The sequence below is a fragment of the Ammospiza caudacuta genome, chromosome 12, assembly GCF_027887145.1.
Source record: "Ammospiza caudacuta isolate bAmmCau1 chromosome 12, bAmmCau1.pri, whole genome shotgun sequence".
NCBI lineage: Eukaryota > Metazoa > Chordata > Aves > Passeriformes > Passerellidae > Ammospiza > Ammospiza caudacuta.
This window is the reverse complement of record NC_080604.1, coordinates 16,458,109-16,482,891: the sequence shown is the minus strand read 5'-3', so window position 1 is coordinate 16,482,891 and position 24,783 is coordinate 16,458,109. Positions and strand designations below refer to the sequence as shown.

The 24,783-nt window shown below is 41.3% G+C and overlaps 1 protein-coding gene across 1 annotated transcript in view; it reads left to right on the top strand.

Moving 5' to 3' along the window:
• MAGI1 (membrane associated guanylate kinase, WW and PDZ domain containing 1) overlaps positions 1-24,783 on the top strand; it is a 283,263-nt gene that overhangs the window by 107,068 nt on the left and 151,412 nt on the right. The window contains exon 2 of the mRNA XM_058813185.1: positions 10,990-11,106. Within this exon, the coding sequence (XP_058669168.1) occupies positions 10,990-11,106 (117 nt within the window). The remainder of the gene's footprint in view (positions 1-10,989; positions 11,107-24,783) is intronic.

The window sequence follows — 24,783 nt, the reverse complement described above, 5'->3', positions numbered from 1 at the left end:
CAAGTTGGAAAATTAACCTGTAGCACTCTGTAAATAGATATATTGCAAATGAAAAAATGATTTATTTTTCTTTGGTCAGACACTCCTGCACCTGAGTGTGTATCATCCAACCACACTGGAGAAAGGACAAAAGCAGCTGGAACGTGTTTTGGACAGATTTTGTTCCTGTGGACACGTGATTTTTAGCTGCTTTTTTCCAAGGAGGCCAAAATTTTGTTTGTGATAGAGATACTTGTGAGAGGAAAAAAAAGAATTTGAAAAACAGCATGAAAATTCTAGTGTTCTGACAATATCTTGATTTAGTGTGTGTTTATAGCCTGACAATCACAGGTTGCCAGCATTAGATTTTATGTATTCAGTTCCTCTGGAAATTAGGCTGTTAATATTGATGTGTGTCCTGGAGCCTGGGAGCTCATAGGGAAAAACTCTAACACTGTGATCAAAATTCAGAGGTGACCTGGCTGGGCTGTGGGAATTTGTCCCTCCAGCAACCAAGGAAGAACAAGAATGACTGCTCAAGAAATTTGAGGTCAAATTAAAAAAAAAAAAAGCTCCAAAAAAACCCCACCATCCAAAAATTACAGAGAAAAGCAAGCCAAAAAATCAAAGAATATGAAGAGCTATTTAGAACTCCCCAATTCTGGCATATGTGTGGCACTTTTTTCCCATTCTGGAAAAACCAAATGCGGTATTTAGGGAATGGGTTTCAGATTTTGCAAATATTTTCCTAGTGCCATTCTAGAAAATGAGTTTGCTGGCATATTGTTATGGGGGGCTTGTTCTGCTAAAGCATTGTAATGCCGTCTGTTCCTCAAGCTGATTTGGCTTTTGCAGCTCAAATATTATATCCTACTTTTAGAACATATGGCAACTCCTTTTAGGAGACATAGAGAGATGTGCATCTCATTTCCAGAAATGGGTCTTTTCCTTGGAGTGAATTCTGCAAGTGCTTTTCATCTTGATTTTCCCCACTCTTGTTATTTAAGCTGGACTTTCTCCTTCACCTCCTTCCCTACTTTTGCTGCTCCCTGAATCCTAGGAAAGGCAGAGCTTGCTGGCATCTTCAGAGGGAAGGGGCAGGAGCAATGCTCCCTTACCCTGGTGGCTTCACCCAGAGAAGTGGGGGGACGGGGCTGTTGTGTGGTGACAAGGGCTGTTGTGTGGTGACAAGGGCTGTTGTGTGGTGACAAGGGCTGTTGTGTGGCTCCCAGGCAGGCTGTGCTTTCCTGGGAAGCCTTTCCTGGGCTGCTCACGTAGCTCAGTCTGTGCTCATTGATGGAAATGCTCAGAGCAGACTCCACAGAATCCTTCAGAGGCTGCATCCCATGGCAGTGTCTTACAGTGACTTCATTCTGCATTCACTTCAGTTCTGGAGGAGGGTTTTTCTCTTCTTACAACTCTTTTTTTTGTTGTGTTTTATTTTTTTACAAAGCCTACGTGGCATCATCAGCGTTTCTTGCCCCTGTGGATGGCTTCATGCTGCTCCTTGCTGGAGCACAGAGTGCAGGGTTCCCCAGCACAGCAGGGCCTTTGTGTGCAAGGCACAATGGCCTGCTCAGAGCAGCCTCTGCGTTCACCTCTGGCTCTGCCTTTGCAGAGCTGAGCCTTTGCTTTGGGCACTTGGTTTGAGGTCACTGCCAAGCAGAGGCATTTATGGACATAGCTTTAATGTTACAGCTTGATTGTCAGCCAGTTAACTCTGGGTCAACGCTGATCTGGCCACAGAACTGGATAAAATATTTAGCTTGATACTAATCCAAACTTCATTGGAAACAGGACCAGAGGATGCTGCATCACTTTGTTCTTTGTCCACACACCTCCTGAGCTTTGTTGTGAAAACACAACTTACTTTGTGTGTGTGTCTGTTAATCAGTTCTATAGTTTTATCTTTGAGATTTTTCATTTCAATAGTAAGATATTCTGCATTTCTCCTCCCAGTGGGTTCCTTCTCTCTTGCTTCTCTACTGTCATTCCAGACACCACTTGACAGTCTCCATTTCCTTGTCTGTGGGTTCTTAAAAGTGAACAAGGAAAACAAAAAGCAGAAGCACGAGCAGGGAGCTTGTAGCATTTCTTGAAAATGGCATAGGGGAAGGAAAGAGGTCTCCTGTGAGTCAATAACAGAGTAGGAGTGGTTGATCTCCAGCTTTTAGTTAGTTGAGTTCATGATTAACTATGGCTACAAAGCACAGGGGCAGGCTCCACATCTGCCAGCATCCATTTGGATGAGGCAAATTGTGTTTCATGTTTTGTGACAGGCCAGTTCAAATGTGTTTTAGAGGTATCCAAGGCCAACAGCCATCAATACTGCTGCCCTTGCCTTTCCCTCTTCTATTCATCACATACTCCTGTTGCTTGAGCACCATGTTCTATTGTATTTTTGCCTCAGGTGGATCAGATTTTCTGCTCCTTAGGCTTACCTGAGGCAGGTATGGTTCCACTTTCTCTGGAGAAATGTCATCATTTATCTACTGTTATTTATCATATCTATCAATAGCTATTTATATTCATATTTATCAATATCATTATTTATCATGCTATAGGCTCTATATGGACAAAAATGATATCAGAGGATTTAAGAAGAGGAGCAGAACTTGAACCTCAGTATTTTGAAGGAAAAAATAATAAAACAGATCCTTCTTGAGGTAGAAAAATCTGATTTGTCTTTCCATGGCAGAGCAGGCCATTCCTGGAATGTAGTTGTGGCTGTCTCCCAGGTCAGGATTGCCCTGGGCTGCAAAGATGTCAGAGGGTGAAGCAATTTTCTTCTCCAGGAGCCTCAAGAAATTCAGGGCTGAAACTCTGAGGGCACCAGAAACTTGAAGGGGCCAAAAAGGGAGAGAGTCTGGGCTTGCTGCTGCATTTGGAATCATTGCTGATCTGAATTCAGTTGAGAGCAACAGAAGTGTGTTTGTCACAAATGTTCAGAATTTTCAGGCCTGTATAAATAATATTTTTTTCTTTTCAATCTCAGTGCCTGCGCTCTGTGTTTTTTTCTGGCCCTTTTCAGCTGAAAGGCTATTTGTTTAAATTTAGTGTAGAAATATGAATCTTTATTAATGCACAGAAAATAAGGTGGGGCACCCTGTGAATACAGTAGATGAGGTGACATGCTCCTAGAAGAGTTTTACCAGGGATTTATGATCTGTGAAGTGCATTTCTGCAGCAGCAAATGCTGAATTACCACCTCAGTGCTGGTTCACTCACCCATGCAGATTGAGAGTGATACCAAAGGTACCATGCCAAGAAGGCTCTTGCCTGCTCCTGATTCTGGACATGACCTTAAAGTTCTGAGTGTGAATACATCTCCTTCAGCTTCACAGCTTACACCTAAAATAACATTTTAAGAAGTTCTCTCAGTAATAAAGTGAGTTATTCATTCTCCAGACAGGAATTACTGGCTGCACTGAGGTGCTCAGTGCTGATTCAGCAGCCAGGCTGCTCCATCCAAGTGGGGTTTTATTGCTGGGCAGGTAGCTCATCCTGGAACTTTGTGCAATTCTTCATGCCATAACCCTCCAGCTTATCATCATTTCCTTCCACTGGAACTCTTTTGCAATGGATGAGACTTTGTTGTTCAGGGAAGTTTTTAAAGCATAAAAATTGGGATGTATTTTATGTTCTACTTCAGGAGGTAGGCAAAGGGTGAGCAGTCATTTTGCTTTTGTTGTGGTGTGGAGTTAGAATAATCTGGCAGCATCTGGGCTCTGATCTGAGCAGTTCATCTGACTGCAGTCTGGTTTTAGGAGGCTGGTACAAATTAAAGTAATATATTGGCTGGTCCTGGGTATAGAATCTTCAGCAAAGATCCAGTCTGCACCCTCAGAGTAGCAGTTTTTATTACCAGAGACTGTCCACATTGGAATGGGAGCAATCACTGACAATAACAGATGAGGTTATTGAAGCATTTATGGGGAGCATTTAAACATCTGGACTTTATGGTGGTAGAATTGGTACCCAGCAATAAAAGTTCATTGGTGGTTTTTTGTTTGTTTTTTTAGAGGAAAAGAAGATCAGAAAATGGAATTGGAATCAAATTAGGTGTTTGCTGAGCCATGTTAATTGTTAATCTGAACTCCCATGGCAATGTTTAAATATCATTTTGGAACACTGAACCATAAAAGGTTTTTAAGTTTACTTGTGTTAGGAAAATGTAGTAGCAATTAATTTACTAACATGTTATGTGTTTACAAGGTACCTTCATTTCATGGGTGGCTGGAAGACAGAACATGCTTAGATTGTATTGAATTTAAGAAGCCACAAGAATTCTCAAGGCTTTTTAATGGGTTTTCTCTTCATGGTCTTATTTGAACTCTGGCCAGCCATGATGAATGTCTTCTTGTGTCTTTGACCTCACAAGAGACATGAAATAACAAATGTAGGTACTGCACTTTATTTACTTATTTACTTAGTAGTTAAAACAAGAAAGCAAACAAAACCATGATGTATTTCACCTCTCCTCCCCAGCACCCCCTTGACAAATGGCTGTTGAAACAGTGCTAAACTGTGACCTTAAAGCCACAGGCGTAATGAAACTGTGATCCGGCAGATGTGACAGACTCATCTTACATAAATCACTCTCTTTTGTCACTGCTGGCATATGGCCAATGAATCTTCTAATTATTGAATGGCTTTTATAGCCCCATTATTTATAATCACTTTTGGACAGCAGCTGGAAGACAAGGATGGGGCAGGATGAAACGACAGAACACAAACTATTCTCATTTCCATAACAACTGCTGGGATTAGGAATATTTGATGATGATGTGGCTACCAGTGCAGTCTTGTTAAATGATAAAAATCTACTCAGCCTTCTGAGATGGGCTGCTGCCTCCTGGACCTTACCGTGAAAATTATTCTATTAATTTGTCCAGAAATAGAATATTAATCTCTCCAAGCATTAACAGGATATATGTGTGATTATCAGGGCCACCTTTGCAATAGGACTTGAGGAAAATTGATGGCAAGTATTAGTAGGAGACAGTGGTGATGCCGTGGCATTGCTGTTGGAAAAGTTTTAAGAACTGTCTCCTGTTTTCCAGGAGCCCCACTTGATAGTAAGGATTTAACAACAGATTGAAAATTTGTCTTGAGTTACATTATTAATATTTTAACATTTCTTTTAAAAATAGGCTGTTGTTTTCAAGGGATTAAAGGGTTTATAACCATCTTAGTTAACACACTTCCTAGCTAAGGGGAACTATTTTGGCTCTAATTATAGATGAGTTTGTGTTGGTTATCTTCTGCTGGGCAGAGCAGGAGCACAAGTGAAGTCCCCCAGCCTGCAGTGCCAATCATCTGAAATTGCAAGTTCACTTGCTGCTCTAGAAAACACCAACTGCAAGTTCTCTGCTCATGTCTCTAAACAAGCAGGGTTTGGATGTTTTGTTTGGCCTGGTTTTTGTAGGGTTCCCCCCCCCCCCCCCCCCCTTATTTGCACAGAAATAAAACCCTGCCAACCATGATAATTTATTAGTTAAATACCTTCAGATAGAGATCTTCAGATGATAGACAGTATGTTACAGTCAGGGGTTTATACTGCAAATCCAACATGTGCAATCTTTGTGTCTTTAAAAAATTGAATCCTTCCCTCTCAATGTAGACATCAGGGTGGTGAGAGAGAGTCTTAATCCAGATGACTCTATTGCACTTTTATCCTTTTAGTGAGGCCTTTAACCTTTCATTGCTTCATGGCCCTGTTGTTTTGAAATGGTCTTTGTCTGACCACAGAGAATGCCCCTGCTAAAGACACCTTTAAACAGAGATCCTGACAGGAGAAGGGGGATTCTGCTGCAATTCAGGCATGGAAAATAGATTTTTCTAGTTCAGATGCTATCAGTCACTGTGAGTGTAGCAATTGGTTGCCTTCCTAAAGAAGGGTAAAGCAAAAAAATATATACTGGTGTAATCTGCTTAGAGGAGTGTAATATAGGTCAGGGACCAGTGTGTCCCAGGCCTGACCCTGACCCATCTTTGCACGAGCATCTATAGGCTCTGTCAGAGTGTGGCTGCTGATCAGGATTATCTGGGACCATCTCGAGCAGAAATGGGATCAAACAGCTGCAGTAATTAATAGAAACATAAACTCTCAAATGATAGTTTCCAAAGCACGAGTTTAAAATACATCTTCAGCACACACACATATTGCACAGAGCTGGCATGGACTCTCCACCAGCTGGCAGGAAGGTGCTGGCAGCCCCACAGTGTTCACACTCAGCTTTTTCTTGGGGAAAAAAAAATTCAGATTGTGCTTGGTCATTTCTGCAGTGTGCTTTCATTACTGGAGGGCAGTGGGGCAGGAGGCTCCCAGCCCCAGGTCTGTGCTGCTGCTGGGAGAGCCCTCCAAGAGGTGATGTTCTCACACAGCACAGTCAGTGTTGGATGATCCCACATGCAGCTTCCTTCCTGCAGAAGCTGGGAATTTTAGCACCAAGTGTCACAGCACAGTTCAAAGCAAAGCTTCCCTGGGGACTTTATATCAGGTGACTGTTGGAGGACAAATGTGTGACAGAATTGTGGGTTTGGAAGCAATGTGTTTAGAAAGAGTCAATATTTTTCATTAATCACAAACCCATTTAAGTTACACATTGAGCTACAAAAACCTGACACTTCATTCTTTCTCAGATGTCAGTATTTTTTTTTTTAATTTTATTTTTTTTTCCTATGAGAGATGCTTCCCCTTTGGGTTTCTATTTTGCTGCTGAAATGATGTTACCATGTAATGGTTGGGGAGGGTGATAAACATCCTCTACAGTATAATAATTAAGAAGAATAGATTAAACCAGCCATTTTGCTCTGTGTTTCATTCCAAGGATTCAGATAATAAGATGGAAGCACCTCAGATTTGGAGTAGTACTGTGAGAAGTGAAGCAGTGAAAAGTTGGTTCTCTGACTGTACCTTCACATTAAAAAAGGGCATTGATTCTGTTCAGCAGAGAAAAAAGGGAAATTCTTGCAACAGCACAAAAGATCTTTTAACATCTTACTTGTGAACTGTAAATTTTGGTGAATTTTTCATTTTTTATGTGTGTCTGATGACCTAAGCCACATGTATCATCCTAATTTTCATTACAGAAATAACAAGGTGATTTTTCTGTGTGCAAATAAGCAATTTCCATCATATCCTGACCAGCACAAAGGCAGAATAGAGCATTGGATCTTCAGACCTGTATTCTCTGCTTTGGAAACTGCTGTTCCTGGGTTGCATCTCCTGTCCCTCTGCTATTATCACTGTTGGATCTTTTTACATCCTTTTAGCAGAGAAGAAAAGAAGGAATCTCAAAAGAGTAAATGTAAAATTCAGTCTTCATGAGAGCAGGGGACTATTTTGAAGGCCAATATATACTTCTGGTTGATACAGCTCCTCTCTAAAGGAAGTATTTTCTTGAGCACACTGACATGGATTTCAATTTTAGAAAGGGGAGGATTTTTGCATAAAATGAGGTGGTTCTGGGCACCTGCCCATCTTTTGGTCTGGTAGTGGCTGGTGCATGGACAGCAGCCATCAAAGGTGAGGTTTGGTCTCAGAGGGAGTTTGCACAAGGCAGCGATGCCCCAAGGAACAGAATTAATTTTGCTGCTATGATTTGCACAGAGGAGGTTGCTGAAATGTCACTGGCATGTTTTTCAGGTTCTCAGGGATTATGGGTGCATACATTTTGGACTGAGGGCACAGCAGAGTTTATAAACTTGTGTGCAGCACTGAAACCTACTAAACAAAGCCACTGTCAACTCAGGGGAGATTTTTGTAAGAGATCAGAGCAGAGAGAAGCATTTGAAATGGTAAAAAATCCAACGTGTTCCGTGCTGGATCCCTTTGGCAGCTTCCCACATAGAGTTGGTTTCTGTGTTAGCTCATTTTCTTCTGCCCTGCAGTGGAGGGAGTTCCTGAACCTGCCTGTGCCCACAGCTTGTGGCCTCAGCAACTGCTGAGCTGAGATCATCAGAGCTGCAAGAAGCCTTCATTTCTGTCAAGACTTTCCTGGAATTTAGGAACAGGAAGCTTTTTGGGGGCTGGATTTCTTTTTGCCTCTTTTTTTTTTGCCTCTTTTTTTTTTTTTTTCTTTTTTTTTTTTCTCTTCTTGCTTCTCTTCTGAAATAAAAATGTAATAGAAATAAGCATCGCTCTGAGCCCCCAGAGGGGACACTTATGTGAGTGTAAGTGTTGCTACAGCCCCTGTTTTTTGCAAGTGCCTTTTTAACTAGTGCTTCAGTGACTCAGCTGGGAAATCCCAGCTCCTGCATAAACCAAATAACCAAACTTTCCAGCAGGGCCATAATAGACTGAGATGCTAGATGGAATGGGCGCAGAGGGAAGCTAAAACCAGGATATCATCATTAAATTGCATATATTCTGTGGTCAAACAAGGCCTAGCTCAGCAGAGCTTGTTCACCTCAAGACATTATTGTTACATAAATCATTGAATCAGGGATCACACAGTATTTTGGAAGAAAGTTCACTTATGTGATAAATGCAGTTCTGTGCAATAATTTCTTTCCTTTCTTCCTGGAATAAGCCCTTGCGTTATGCCCAAACAGTTTGTCATATTTGTCCTTTTCTGCTATGAAAATCTACCTTGCCTTACTCTCTCTTGTGCAAAGAAATATATGGACTGTTTAGTTAACAGATAAAAAACTACTTAATTTTTTCAGCAGAGGCTCTTTTTTGTGCCCAGTCTCCCTCTGGAGTAAAACAACATGGTATGAAATCAAACATCTGGAGTTTGGGAAGTCAGCTCTGATATTGAAAAACTGTAGCCCACAGGTCTACCAAACCCTCCAAGTGCCTCCTATGTGGGAAACAAATTTTATGGTGCAATAGCTGGAGACCATTTGTTAGAAAATGGGTTGATAATTCGCTCTGGGAGTGAGGGGTGTTGCGGGTGTTTCTCAAGAAAGTGTTTTGAGCCAGTTATATCTCCCATAATTTCAGTTTTGTTGTTTCATTTCTGCAATGAGTATCTTGATCTTTAAAAATTTCCTTTTGTTAATAGCTGGGCCTGCTGCCTGAGCATTCTTTTCTTCAATAAGAGATTTAATTAAAAGAAAAAGCTGTCAGGAGGATGTAAATACAAGTCACAAAATTATTTTAAAAATTTGACGTAGTACTTCAGACTGCGGGCTTTTTTGTGTTTAGTTTTGTTTTTAAACCAACATTTCTGGTAAAATGCTGCCTGGCTGCAGTGGTTTTATCCTGCCCACAGTCTGCACTCTTTCTTATTTCTCCATTTGCCTGGTGCTGCTTCTGCCTCCCAGACCCAGTGTCTGACTGCACTCCATTGCAGTATTATTATTTTTGATTTGCTCTGCAGTGATTCCTAGAGGCTCCAGCCAGGAATCTGCAACTGTGAGGCTGCATTCAGTGTCCAGATGTATTGACATGATCTCTGCATTACAAATTCACAATCAAAAAAATCATAATGCAAATGATAAAAGACTGAGAACAGCTGCAGTGGTTCAGCCCAAGGTCTATGCAGTCCAGCATTTTGGCTCCAGCTGAGGCCATAAATAAGATGCCTGGCAAAGGGAAGGAGAAGAGCAAGATACTTGATATTCCCCCACTTCTTTCCTGGGTCTCCCAGCCACCAGCCATTAATGTTAAGCCAAAGGGATTTCCTTTTCCCTCTTCTTTTCCAGGCCAGGTTGGATGGGGCATTGAGCAACCTGGCCCACTGGAATGTGTCCCTGCCCTTGGCAGGGATATGGTATCAAGGTGATCTTTAAGGTCCTTCCAACCCAAACCATTCTGTGATTCTGCAGGCCCCAATGGTTCTGTCCTACAAGTGCTTTTCCATCTCCCCTTGAATCTCCTCAATCAGCTCCTTGCCCCCACAGTGCTCTCCAGGAAGAGTGCACAGTCTGGGGCTCTTGTCTGTGATGATTCTAAACCAGGATCCTGCTTGGTTTTCCTTGGTGTCTCCCAGTCCTGGTGTTGGGAGAGGGAAGCAGTGCCCAGTCCCTGGGTGGCCTCAGGACATGTTGGAGGCTGATGTCCACCACAAGCTGCAGCATCCTTCTCTTGGTCCTTGGGTGGCAGCTGCTCCAGGCTTTGATCATCCTGCTTGCATTTCTCAGAAGATTTTCCAGTGTTTTTTTTCCTTTTCATTTTAGAACAGAAGGGTTTCAATCCCTGTTTTTGCTCTTCAGTCAAATTGATGTCAGTGTTATTCCAAACTTGGAAATATTTTTGGGAAAAGACTTCATTAGGTTTCTGCAGTTCATATGTTCTGTTACAAAAAAGGGTTCAGTATTCAACAACTGGCAATGTTCATTAACAGCTACATTTCTTTTTCTTTTTTTTTTTATTTTATTTGTATGTTCTTTTTTTACTTTTGTTTTGTTTTCAACTCATTTATCATCTTTCACACTTCTGAAAGTGTTCAAACCTGAACAGGCAAATAGGCAAATAAACAGATTTAGGTGAAAAGCATTGGATATTGTTTTTTTGTTTTTAAGGACCTTGGGTGCTCTTAACTCATTAAATCAATACTTTTGTAATTTCTGCTGTGTGTAGGATGGATACCAGTGGAAAGTATAGCACTTGGTTGGTTTTTTTGCCATGTTGAGCTTTATTAGTAGCTCCAATTGGAGCAGCTTTTGCCTTCTGTCTCTCCACCCCTCTCACCCTCCAGAGACTTGCAAAAGCAATACCTTTATTATTTTTCTTCTTTTTCCTGTCATCTGTCTGTCTCCATTTGCTCAGACAAATAAGTGATAAACAGGAATGATGATCTGTTTAACACCACAGGAAGAATGTGGCATTATGAGACAAGAGAGACCTCTTGTTTACAGCAAGTTATTTTTGGTAATTAGCCATTTGTAGAGGAAGATGAGCCTCTCCTCATAAAGTCAGCATGCCATAATTTAGGGGGCTCTGAATGGAAATCTACCATTTGCCTCAATTGGAAATGGTAATTGTGTGCATTTAAAAATGGATAAAAGGCTGTTGCATTTAGAAATAAATAAATAATGGATTTTTTTCCCTTGCAGGGGGCCGACTGACCAAGGATCTGAGGCATTATCTCAACCAGAGGTTTCAGAAGGGGTCACCAGACCACGACCTGCAGCAGACCATCCGGGACAACCTTTATCGCCACGCTGTGCCTTGTAAGTTGTCACCCTGGTTTTTTTAAGTTTTTCTGATGTTTGCACTCTTGTAAAGAACTTTCTCGCACACTTTATGTAAATAACGTATTGGTTTGCATTCTTTTATGGAGGAGGAGAAATTTGATGGACTGTTGGTTTGTCCAGTGTCGTTGGAGAGGTGGCACTGTCACCCTCCAATCCACTGTCACTTTTGGAAATTTATAAATGTTGGAATCAGAAATTAGAAGTGCTCTTTTAACTTTGGGAGAGCTGTGTGTGCTCGTTGTGTTATTTTGTGTTCTGTAGCGCCAGTAAATGACAAACCTTGCCCTGCTGCACTCCCTGGAGCAGAATATTGTGGGAATCTTTAAAATCAGAGGGTTTTGGGAAAGCTGCAAAAGGCAGGCCTCAGAGACAGCAGAACTGTGATTAGAGCAAACAGTAGCCATGAGATTGGTCAGCAGAAAAATTATGTAAGAAGCAGAAAAGTAAGGACAATTAGAACAATGGTCTGTGTATTAACGCCTGTCTAGGATATCTCCCTAAGCTGCAGAAAAGTTTATCTAGTGAGATGTTAGGAAGTTTCAAGCTTAATAATGGAGCTCTGTGCATTGTGTTTTAAGGCTTACAAGCAGGTATTTTATTTGAAATAAGCAAGCATTGTTTTAACCAAAGGTACGCGTGATTATAGTGATTGGATAGAACTACTGTCAATGTGCTTTTGCTTTGTGGGATTGGTCAAAAAACTTATAAAGTGAGTTGTAACAATAAATTCTTGGTCTGCTGCCTGGGATGTGAGCTGGTGGCATCTTCTCATTGCCATAACCATGTAATGAGAGTGATGCTGGAAAATAAAACAGCTCAAGACACGTTCCACAGCAGTCCCATCCTGTTTGTGATTTGTACACAGCCCCCAACCAATGACAGAATTCCATCTTCATTTTTGGGGCAGCCTTCCTGTGGGGGAGACTGTTTGCAGTTTGGGCAGGCTTCCATGTGTGACAGCAGATAGGGTTGAAAAGGAAAATGATTCATCTCTGAATGAGGCTTTTTTGATTACCTTTTTGGAGCAGTTGATGGTGTGGTGCAAGCCTTGTGATGCCTGCTTTGGAGAAAAGCCCTAAAAAAACTGCCATGAAGTGATTGCTTGGCTTAGTCTATATTAATATCAGAATGGTGAATGTTGCTTATTGGTTTAAAACCTATGAATATAAAAGAGGCTTCTATTTTTATTTCCCGAGCAGAATTTTATTTCTGATGCTTGTTTAACTTGTAGAATTGAACAGCATTTTATGGCTGGGTGCCATTGTTGAAGGCATCTGCCACTGTTGGAAGGTCATCCTTGATTCATGCAGGAGATAAGGAACAGGAGTTAGCAAAGCTGAGAAAGAAATGCTTATTTTCACTCAAAAAACCCCAAACAAACAAAAAACCCCCCACCCAATACACAACAACAAAACCTAAAACAAAAAAACAGACCAAAAACCCCAAACAAGCAAACCAAAACAAAACAAAAAACCCCAAACAAATTGAAAAAAAAGACAAAAAAAAAAAAAAAGGCAGAAGAAAAACTAAGGACTCTGAAGCATGGTAGTCCTTAGAAGGTCAGAATAATTACTAAAATGAGATTGTCCTTGGCATTTTGGGAAGACATAGAAAGAGTGTAGAGTGATCATCCTTTGTTGCACCTCAGTTTGACATTCTCCAGGTGGCAGGGGACACTCTTCTAAGGAAGAGCTTTTTTTCCTTAATTTGGCTGAGCTGTGGAAATAATGATATGCCCTTTAGATCAGGCTGGAATAAGTAAACAGCTTAGTTATAGATACTGAGATAAGCAGCAAAATAATTTGAGGATTTCTGTCTCGTTGTGAATCAGAGATTGTTTATCCTGGTAGACTTATATAAATATTGAATAATTATGCTGCAATTCAAAAATCAGTATTTGCCAACAAATATCACATAGTGGTACACACAGTAGTAGTCATTTTCAGTCTAAGTGTTGCATGCAGGAGGGCTGTGTAAGACCAGTTAAAATTGAGTGGTAACACTGACAAATGTTGATTCTTCAAATGGCAGATGCTGTTATAACACCATGGAGTTTATGCTCATTTTATCAGTGAAAAGCACGAAACAAATTATGTTTAAACAACATAAAAGGACATAAAGAATAAATATGGATTACTGTTTACTATTGAACACTTCCATTTGCCATTCTGTCAATGTGAAATATGATTATTTTTCAATCACCTAACTTGGCAGGCTGCAGATTTTTAGGGCATACTGCAAAAAGTGCCTTGCAGGAGAGCACGTGCAGTGCTAGGCTTGGGAGATGCAGTGTTGTGATACTAATGCCCTTCTGCCTATGTGTGATATTTCATTTCCTAAAACAGCAAATAAAGCAAATGAGTGTGAGTTCTGGGGAAACATTTTGCACGTTACCAAGGTTACATTTTGAAATGCTTTCCATTGATTCCTTTATCTGATTTATTGAACTTGATGGTGAGCTAAGCTGCTTGGTCTTGCTTTTGATTTAAAGTTAAGAGCAGTGAAAGTGATTCCTGCCTTTTTAAAATAGCTGGGGGAGATGTGGGTTGTTGGTGTATTAATAAGAGCATAAGTACTTATGTTTCACTTATGAAACAAGTGGAAAACCTGAGAAGTGGTGTTAGTTATTGTGTGTCTCCACACTTTCTAAATTGTTGGGCAGGTACCATTTAATTTTTGCTTCATTTACTGTGGGATGGCATTAATGGTAGCTTTTAAGAATGATGCTAATATTCCTGTGTGGCTTGGAATGAGACTGCTGCATGGTGGTTGGGATGCTTTACAAGTCTGGAGATTAATCTGGCTGTATGCTCATATTTTTATTCCCTGGTACATGTGACCAGTAAATCCAGAGCCCTGGACCAATCTCTAGTGCTAATGGATTATGAAGCCTTGTATTTTGAAAATGGAATTCCCTGATGCTTATGTGGTAAACACAAACAAGAACACAAGGTCACTTGGACTGAGCATGCTTGGCCTGACAGCTGCTTTTTATTGCACTAATATAAGGGCTAAATGAAGTGATAATTAGTAAATGCAAAATGGAATAAGGTGCTGTTAACCACTTATTGCCCAGAAATTCTGGTGAGAATAGCTTGTGATTCAGCCTGGATTGGTTTGGCGCAGGTGGTGAGAAAACCCAGAATGTTTCTGTTTTCCACATAGCCCCGTGCCCATCGCGTGAAGTCGTGACAGCTTTTGTAGAAGCCAGAGGTCAAGCAGAAGGAAGGGAAGATGTAAGATGCTCGGCTCAACCTCGTTATTTTGTAATGACACGCTGATTAAACATCATTTAGATTTTTTTCTTTAAGGGAGTTGGTTAAGAGTTTGATTTATTTTCTGGTGAACCCGTCAGGATGAGTGAGACCAAGTCAGCTCCCAGGGACCATATGAGCATTTGCCTGTATGGGTGACACAGGATGGTTTCCTGAGAGATCAGAGGGTTTTATCCCTAAGTGTGTGAACCATCATAAACAAATGAGACCTTGAAATGGACCCACAGGTGAAGTATTGTTGAAATAAGTTGGCAAACCACACAGACATTTCTGCAAACTGAATTCTTCCCCTGCTCCCCAGTGCCATCTGCCCCTCCAGCACACTTCCCCCGAGTCCTCATCCCCTCAGCTCCCAGCTCCCCACTGAGCTGATTTCTTCCTGCAATGCTCTGTAGTAAACAACAGCTGTGACAGGATTCCAGGTGGCCTCCAAGTTTGGTTGTTGTGAGTCTCGAGTGCTCTGCTGTTCCTATCACACCAAACCCACGGGTTTATTTACAGAGCCAAGGCATTCTCCTCTGACTTTGCAACTTGAGCAGCAGCATGAGCTAGGACAAGGAAGAGAGGCAGGGCACCTATTCATTTATTTGGGTGGTGTATAAGTGGTTATAAAGCCATGCTGCAATGAACAGATCTTTGGAAGAGTTAGTGTAGTTCAGCTTTTACTTCACGTGAACCACCACTGGGCTGTCACTTCCTTGACTTTCTTCCTGAGGCTTTTATTTCATTGTAAACTTCACCCAAGCCTTTACTTTGGAATATTTTGTCTTTTGCTTAAGAAAAATCACGATTTTAAAACTTGAGCAGTTATTCTCCTAGATGTTCAGATGAATTGCTGTTTTCATTCCTGGCATGTAGTTTCTGTCGTTAAAACTAGACAAAAGTCCATCAATACATCATCCAGATTAGTATTATGTTGGTCCAGTCTGTAACTGTCCCTTTTTCTTCTTTTGTTTTGAAGTAGCACATTTTTCCTGTCTTTTGATGTGCTAGTGAAGATGACCATAAAGAATGCTCTGTTTTGGGCTAGTTAATGGCTCCATAGACATTGGGCTATACTGTGAGATGGCAACAATTCCATCCATTACCCCTTGGCCATGCCTCTTCCAGAAGTGCTTTGACTGATGCAAAGACCTGATACTCACCTTACTTCCAGAGTGGATTTCACTTACTCCAGCTCAATTTTGCCAGCCCAAACACTTGGGATCAAGAGGGAAGGTTTATCAACTGTGTGAGGCATCTTGCTGGGGCACCCTGTGCCACATTTGAGTCCATTTGTGCTCACAGAAGTTGGTGTGATTTGGGGGAGGCCGAGGGTCAGTGATGCAGTGTGGTGACATTCTGGCTTTAGGTTTCAGAGGATGTTTCTAGGAGCAGGACTTACCCAAACAGGATTGTTGTATGTGAAGATTCACCTGTGGAATTTGTTGTATGTGAAGATTCACCCAGTGGAATTTGTGATTAATTGGAAGTTCATGTAAGAGTATATCCATTAAATAGCTGTTTCCAAACAGCCCTGCTGGGGATACCTGTGCAAGAGTGTTTATTGAGAAAGGTATGAGATAGCAACTCACTTTAAGGTACTAAAGCAGCAGCCTGCCCCAACCACTGCTCACAGAAGGCTGAACACCCAGGATTGTCTTCCTCTTTTTGAAATGATGGCAGAGGGTATCTGTTTATTATAAACATTCAGTACTGGCTATTTGTCCTATACTCAACAACCTGGCAGCTGTTTTCTTTTCAAAGTGCATCATGTGGAATCAGAAAGATGATACTTCCATAAAAGCTTATCTCAGCATGTTGTTTGATTTTGGGTTTTTTTTCCATTTACTTGATTCTCCACTTGTTTCAGTCCTGTGTGGCATGCAGGGGCAGCTGTGGTGGGTCTGGTGTCTGGACCTTTACTTGCCAAAGCAGAATACCTGGTGCAGACTGACTGAAATAACATCTAATCCTATTTCAGTGCAATTCCTTTCCTTGCCAGGCTGCAGTCTTCAGAAGCAAAGCTCTGGAAGGTGCAAGATCTTTTTGATGGTAGATGAAAAGGCAACAGTGGCTAGCCTAGAGTTAAGTCAGACTAGACACTGTATGGTATTCTTCTTTTTATTTTTCCCCTTCTCTTCACAAAATTGGCTTTTAAAATGTCAGGAGTTCATCATTCAACAGTTGATTGACTTCCCCAAAGCAAGTACATGTCCTGGGATTAACTGACTGGAGATCTGAATGTTAGAGATTTACCACTTCCATTCCTGCTGTCTGTTCTCTCACCTTCCCAGAGTTTGATCTGTTCCTGTCCTCAATTACAGCACAGTAGCTCCAGCTGCTGTGCTTGGTTTTAGAGAGGAACATGGAGCAAAATGGAAAGAAATGGATAAAAATCAATAGTTTTAAGTGTGGAGTGACCTGTGAGGAGGCTCAGAAAAAGCCAACAACACTCAGACAGCTGGCTGGCCTGAGCTCTCACGTTTCACAGGGAAGTTTGAGAGTTTCTCTATTCCAGGTGATCTCCTGGTGCAAAGGAGAAGTCTCCTTTCAAAGCAAAACCTATAATATTGAACAACAGAACTACACAGTTTTGATAGGACAAACTTTAGTAAGTGATTGTAGACTGCACATTGAAGCTTATTCTCTGAATTCAAGATTTTCATGGGTAATTGAACTTCCAAAGGGCAGTCTATAAGCAGTTCTGTGCATAACTGCCATCATCTGCAGGTAATGGAGGACTGGAGGGGCTGAATGGGCTGGGGTGTGATGAAACTCCTGTCAAATCTGCAGACTCAGGTGATTTCCCAGGATAGTTTTTAAAGTCCTATAGCTCTGGTTCCCCCATAAGTATTTCTGAACTTCAGAATGAATTGATGAAAGGGATATGCAAACCAGCTCACAGAAGGCTCTTTTCATTAGAATAGAGAGCATAAAAGTGTATCAGTATACTGGGAAAAATTGCTGAAGTGAAGCATAAAGACCTTTATGTTACAAATGAATGTGTTTTTACATGTGTGGATATTTGAGTTACAATTTCAAAGTTATTTTTAGTTACTAATTTTTATTAATGATAAACAGAATCACAGACAGTGCACATTAGATTTCTTCCCAGGCAATAAATCATCAGTTTATGTACACAAATGTTTTTGAATTCTCAAAAGCTTTCCAGACCTGCAGCTGTATTTATTATCCAAGGACCTTTTGTTGCAGTTCCCTTCCTAGAGGTGTAATTCTGCTTTTGTAATGAGAAATAGTTGCAGGGTCCATGAAATATTCATTTGAAGGCCCACACTGATAAGGTGAGGAGCAGCAGACTTTTTTCTATCACATAAAAATAATTAATTTTTTACAAGATTTATGTTAGGAAAAAAGTTTATATTACTTTTAAAATAGTGCCATTATCACTGGGTTGCAGCATATGGATACCAGCAGTATGTAAAAATAATTTTTCTTAAGAATGTTTGCTTGTGAGTTAATCTAACTCTGTATAATATGAGATATATTTCCATGTCAGCTAGTGTATACCCATTTGATTTTCCTGTTTTCAGCTGGGACTGTATCCTGAGTACAATCACTGACTTTAGAAAATCCTTATACCTGTGTTCCAGAGAGTGCCACATTGCAGCACTGTCCCCTGCAGTTTTCAAGGATATAATTCATTCACTAAATAGTGAAGCAGATGTGTTTTCACTTTTAAAAGAGAGAAAAGTACCCTATTCTGAGCAACAGGGCCAATATTTCTGTAGTTTAGTTCCTTTCCATAGACAATAATTTTTGTTTAATCTAGAAGACTTCAGGACCTTTCTCCCATCTGGTCTGTCCTTTCAGATCAATAGCACATTTTGTGCCAGTCAAACCATTGTTTGGGGGTGGGTTTGTTTGTTTTGTTATTTAATTTTGGAAATAAAAGCACTTATGATGGCAAATATTGCTCCATCTGCTTCCCCATTTGTGAGGAATAGCTTTTTTGTGTTTCACTGTACACCCAGTTGGAATTGCATGAGGCACCAGAGAACAGCACAAAGCAGAGGAGCTCAGCCTGGGATGCTCTCCCATGGCACTTGCCAAAGGAGATTTGGGTAAGGACTGTGGGAAGAGATTACAGGGCCACTTTCCTTTGTTTTCTTTGTTGCTCCCCGGGGTACTTAATTTTGCAGGTTTTTCATTGCAGTTGCTTTGTGCTCTGGCAAAGCAGCTGCCAGTGGATATTTAGGTGCAGTGCAAACAATGTCTGTGCATTTGTTTTAAAACATAAAGGTTTCCAAGGTGAGAGTCTGGGACAGCAGAGAGTGAATCAGACCTGGGAGCAGGTACTACTGTTTGGGGGTTGAAGGGGTGGAGATGAATTTCCCCACATTATTTACTTCAAAACTGCCTCTGTCCTGCCACAGTTTATCATATGATGTCCTGATTAGATCTTTGGTGATGGCTACAGTGGCACAGCTTTAGATTTCTTGGCAGTTTGATTTCTTTTCAGCTATCACCATGCATCTGTTCAAGGCTTTCAGTGTATTGATTATGCTGCAAAGCAAGAGAATGAGTGCTCCAAGCAAAAGGATTGTTTTAAAGTGAGGTAAAATTAAATGTGTTAGCTGTTCTTTAACCTGCTTTTCCACTCACATTTGTATTTGGGCTTCACATTTGGTATTTCAATGATTAACTCCCTGCAGAAAGCACCCATCACTGTGCAGGTATGTTTGTGCTCGGCTGTGCTGGTGGTTTCACCATCACAGAACTCCTGTGTTTTCCATCAAAGATGTCAGAGTTTAAAGAGGAACACCTGTAAAATCACATTGATTGGAGATTCCCCTGGCCCAGTGTGATCCCAGAGGAGGAGTTTCCTGTGTGATTCCCAGTTCTGCTCCCGTGGCAGTCCCTGAGCCCAGGGGGGCAATGGCAGATGCCAGCTCCTGATGGTTTGATGGGCATGAGGAGTTGTCACATCTCATCTTCAAACAGCTCTCCTTTCTTTAACATTGCATGCTTCCTCACATCAGGCATGCTGTATTTGTCCTCTAAATCCTTTTTGTCTTTATTTCAGCAGAGAGGTGATTAGCCATGGAATAATTTATAAAGCTGTTTAGATTCTGCTAGCTGGTTTTCTTTGGGGAGAGACATATCCAGTACCTTTACTGGGAATAACTCTGTAAATTCACTGATTTCCTTCCCCCCACCCCAAGTGAATAAGAGGGTAGAAAAAATAGAACAAATATTTGTATTTCTGCCCCTATTGAAGGAAAAATAAATCTTTCTTATTAGTCTTAACAGTCTAGATGTATCCTTTTTTTATGATGTTCTCTTGAATAATTAGAGCTGTGAGTGAAGTCAAGATTCCTGGGTCATTGCCAGAACAGATTTATTTAAGGGGGGACACTAGCTCTCTCTGAATTCCTTTTAAAGGGCTTTGTTAATGTCCCAGGCTGCTCTTAATTAGTGATTTAAGAGGGAATACATCTGTTTCACTGAGGATTGTGAAAATTTTTATTTAAATGGAAATGCTTAATAAATGGCTCTTTAAAAGGCTAATGTATCTTCAAAATGAGGTGTGTATCACAGAGTAATCAGGTGACTAGTGATCTGGCAGTTCTTCTTGCATGGTCTTTTTCAGCTGAATAAGGAGGAAAACCTCATCAAAGACCTTTGGAAGTATCATCTGCTCTTGAATTGTATTTCATACTTCATCATTCATTCTCTACCTGTGCTTTTTCATTGAACTTTAGTTTTAACACTCCATTTACCAGGGGAGAAAACAGTAAACAGAGGTTGATGTTGGTGAAAGGTATGAAAAGGCTTATTAGAGACATTGATGATACTTTGCTTTTTACCTAAGACCACCATGGCAATTCAAGTACCAAAATTTAAAGTTATTTAATGGGACATTTGTTGTACGCTGAAAATATGCAGGTGATCTTTGCTGTATTAGGGATTGGAACTGGCAAAGCTCAGAACAGAGGGGCTGGAGCAGATGCTCAGGGAAGGAGGAGCTCCACATTAAGAAGCTGCTGCTGCTTTTCGTGAACTCTTCCTTGAATACATGAGGAGATAGCTATTAATAAACACAGCATTACCATCTCCTACTGTTCACAGGGCTTTTGAATTAGCAATCAAAACCTTGAGACTAGATATTTTGACTTTTTTCATGTAAGTGTTGATTTATGAGCCCATCTCTGTTCATGTCTTTCTAGGGTGTGAGTTTTTTAGTGTTTTCTGTTGTTCGGAGGAGGATCACACAGGAGAGCTGAAAATGTGCTTGAATAATGAGGTTATTAGCAATTTTCCTAAATCCAGATATGGAAGGTTTTCAGGAGAGCAGCAACTGTTGCCAGATGTGAAAGAAAATAATGGAAAACCCAGCAGGACACTGTCTGTGCAGCAGTAGGAAGGCTGGACTCAACAGTGGGGCAGAGCTGGACCCAGTTCTTCCAGGAATGTGAACATCCCATCATGTTCATAAATACCTTTCCCATTTTTGCATTTCCATAATTTTAAAGATCTAGATTACTGTCTCACTTAGCAATCCTCTGCGAAATTCCCGGTGTTTTCTGGAAGGGAAAAGCTGATGAGATGCAGTAGTGCAGCTGCTGTGTAACTAACCACACTGGAGAATCACACTGACAGACATTCAGTAAATTGCCCACATTATAGAACATTGATGATACCATTAAAGTGGTAAATTTAATATTATAGTTCTATTAGATTTCTCCCTCATTAACTCTGATCTGATAAACAACCTCCGGCATATTTTGAAGGTAATAATCACCTTACAATCACTCCTGCTCCTCTCTATCTGGCATTTCAAGCTCCTATGGATTTACAGCTCTTCTGTCATTTAATCTGTACTCACTCCTTTATTTCTCCTTTGAACTTGTGCTTACAGGCAGGCAAACCTTTTCTAGAAGGCCCTGGGCATGCAACTAACACTTCATAGCTAGAATAAAGTCATCCTAAATTCCATTCCTCAGATTTTGGACCAAATGGGTCTGAGACAATGAAATTAGCCCAGTGTTCAGGCAAGCAGGATGCAGGCCTGCAGAGGTGTTTTTAAGGGCTGCTACTGGGGAATTTTGGCAGCAGTGGGTTGTGTTCTTGGTGTTATAGGTGGATAATGAGATGATTGGCTCTCACAATTAAGGGATGACTATTGTGTGAATTTAAAGAAAAGCTTTAGTGATGCATAATTATGTTATTGTAGTTTAGATGTCCTCTGTTCTCCCCACAGTTCCCTTTCCCCCCTGTATTGTTGCCATCAGACAGCCTGGGCTGTCCAGGACAGGTACAAAGAAGCTGCACAGGTGTCCCTAGCATGGGGCAGTTGAGAATGGAAAAGCTTGGTGCTTAGGGGGTGAGGCATGGCAACACCTGAGCTCCAATCCAGTTACAAGAAAGCAGTTTCCGCTGATAAATGGCACAGAGGAGCTGACTGACAGACTTTGGGAGGGGTCAGGGCTGGCTGATGCAGCCCCCAGGGGTATAAAAGACTGAGCATCCAGCTTGAAGATGACCTGGCCATGTGGTATCCACGAGGGGCAGTTCCAAGCACTGCAAATTTTCCCTTATGTAGTCCTTTTTTGTATTTTTGTCAAGGTTTAATAAACCTTTTCCACTTTTCAAAGTGTTGTTTCTCACACTGGCTTTTGCAAACAGGTATCAGAGCAACCTCTGCAAACTCTTGCTGGCAAGGGGGGTGGTGAAGAGGGGACCATGTGGGCACTGGGCAGAGCCAGGCAGAGCAGCCCTGCTGCAGCCAGCAGGGAGATGGAAATGCTGAAGGAACCTTTGTTCAGCCATGTCTGTCTGGTGGAGGCAATTTCCACTCCTGAACATTAATCCTCCAGCAGCAAACCCGCAGCTTAACCAGGTAACCTTAGCTCCTCTCGAGTGGCAGGAGGCTTCCAAGGAGCCTCTTGTTTTCCTAAGTGAGTCATGGTTTGATCAGAGTGCTGTCTCGGGGAGAAGGTGGTTGTTATACATCACCTATCACAATGTGAAAGTGGAAAGCGGCGCTGAAATGCTGACCCTTGATCTGAAGTGCACCATCTGTGTTTTATTTCCACATCTTGCTGAGTTTACAGTTATTTGAATTCACAGTTTGTTCCCCATTTGCTGTTCCCACATGGTAAGTGAATTGGATCCAAAATGTACTGATGAAAGAATGAGAACTCTGTTGCAGAGGTTTGTTCCTACCTACAAGAGTGCTGTATCTCACACTTTTCCCACCCTGTGAGCTAAATCCCAGCTGTAAAATCTTGTCTCAAGATGGCCTTCTTTCATGGTGGGAAGCTGGGGTTACTGTAAGGACAAAGGCTCCTTTCCCCATCCTGAAGTGATTTGTGATTTGCTTATGACATTCAGCTCTAGAAAAGGTGGAGAGTTCTTACATCTGACAAAGTATTTGCTTTGCTGTTCCTGTAAATTTCTGTGGATGCTTATCTGGTAATAAGCTCTTGCTGTTGAAGCACCAATTTTATTTAGTAATTCTTTTCTGTTCATGTGAGCCAAAGTGTTTGATGCTAAATTAAGACTGGGTATAATATAATGATGAGAGCTGTAATTACAAGTGTAATAGTTTTTCATGGTGCAACTTTGAACTACTCTGATTTTAAAATGGGCAAACAGCTCAAAAACAGGTTGAATTCTCCTTTCCTTCTGTTTTTTCTACCAAGAGCAACCATTTTCTTAAGACATAACTAACTGTAAAAAAAAGATATAAAATTTAAACATGTCGTATTTCAAAAGCAAGCCATCAAAATGCTGAAGGCTGTATAAACTCAAATACCTTCTTTGGCTTTTGCTGCAGACCACACAAGCTCTGAGAAATTGATTACTCTGGTACTGGAATGGGCTTTCATGATACAGAAACAGAGGTTTGCATTGAATTTCTTTCTTTGTGTGTGGGACTCTTTTTTTTTTTTTTGAAAGGAAAAAAAAAAACCCTTTAAACCCCAGATTAAAAATAAGTTATTTCATTGTTTCCGTTTTCCCCTCTTCTAAATCTTATGAAAGAGTTTCCATAAATGACTGGAGAGCTGCATCTCTGAATAAATCTAAAGTAAAATGCTCCATTTCTTTTTTTAATAAAGAGGCTTTTTTCTGGAATGTTCCATGTAGGTACTGCCTCATTGAAGTTTCATCTGGTTGAGAGAGTTTCAGTGTGGCTCCTGCAGATTTTTTTTTTCATTTTGTGGACAAGGAATTCAGAGTAATTTATTTTCATATTGCAGTCTTCCAAATTTACTGAGTGCAATATTCTAAACCCAACATTATCAAAGGCTTTGGAGTTCCCACAGCAGCTTTGAGTTGACCAGACATATACCCAAAAAATAGTATGGCTCCAAGAGGCAGTGTTGAAAGATCATCACTGAAAGGAAGGTGATCTTCAGCAAAGAATTTTTGTGGGTTTTTTAAAACAAGAGACATATAATGGGCCAGCACCTTGACCCAGCTGGTGTTTTCATGAAAATATGGATGTTAGATAAATTTAAGACTGTTTATAAGCAGTCCAATCTCCTGTTAGTGTGTGGCCATGTTTCCTATGAAGGTAATGCAAGGGTTGCTGGCTCAGTGATGTTTTGCCCTTACCTAGTTCAAGCACTTTTGAGTACATCAGCAAGAGCAGTGTCTGTGTTTGCTGCTGGGTTTGGGCTGGGAGAAGATGATATTTTCTCTTTCCTGGCCTTTCCACACAGGTGCTGTGGACCTGTGAGCTGTGTCCTGTGCCCACAGCTGGACAGAGCAGCTCTGCCAGCGATGCCTCTGGGCTGGTGGGGCTCCAAATTCTGCTTGTTCCAGGAGCAGAATGAGTGCTGCACCCCTGGGCCATGGGAGCGGTGTCCCTGCAGTGCCCTGTGCCCACCCTGCAGTGCCATCCTCGGCATTCCCATTCCCTGCTTGCATCCCTGGAGCTGCAGGGGAGCAGCTTTCCTTGTAGGGCTGGAGTCCCTCAGGGTTTCCAAGCTGCATCTGAGCTATGATGTCCTGTGAGATATGTGGAAAGCGTCCAAGACGGACGCCTGCTGGCTCTGAAGCAGTCAAGTGCTTCTTCCAAAATATCTTTGCCTGGTTCTGGATGTTTACTTTTTAAAAGATACAGGCATGTGTTGGCTGTAAAAGGGGGGGTGGGGAAGTCATTGTTGCTGCTGTCACTGAAATTCCCTGCAGACTTAAAAGGAAGATGAAAGTTGGTACTTTAAGAGAAACTCGAAACCCTTGGGACGAGGACGGCAGAAAACAGGAAGATGCTCTGTATTCTGTCCAATTGCTTGCAGAAATGAGTGCTGTATCTCCTGCAGAGAGAGAGACAGAGCCAGGAACACATATTTGCATCGTTCCCCCATGCTTGAGCCTTGCTAACTAGGACAATACCATTTTGCACTTCCCTGGGCATATTTTCAAA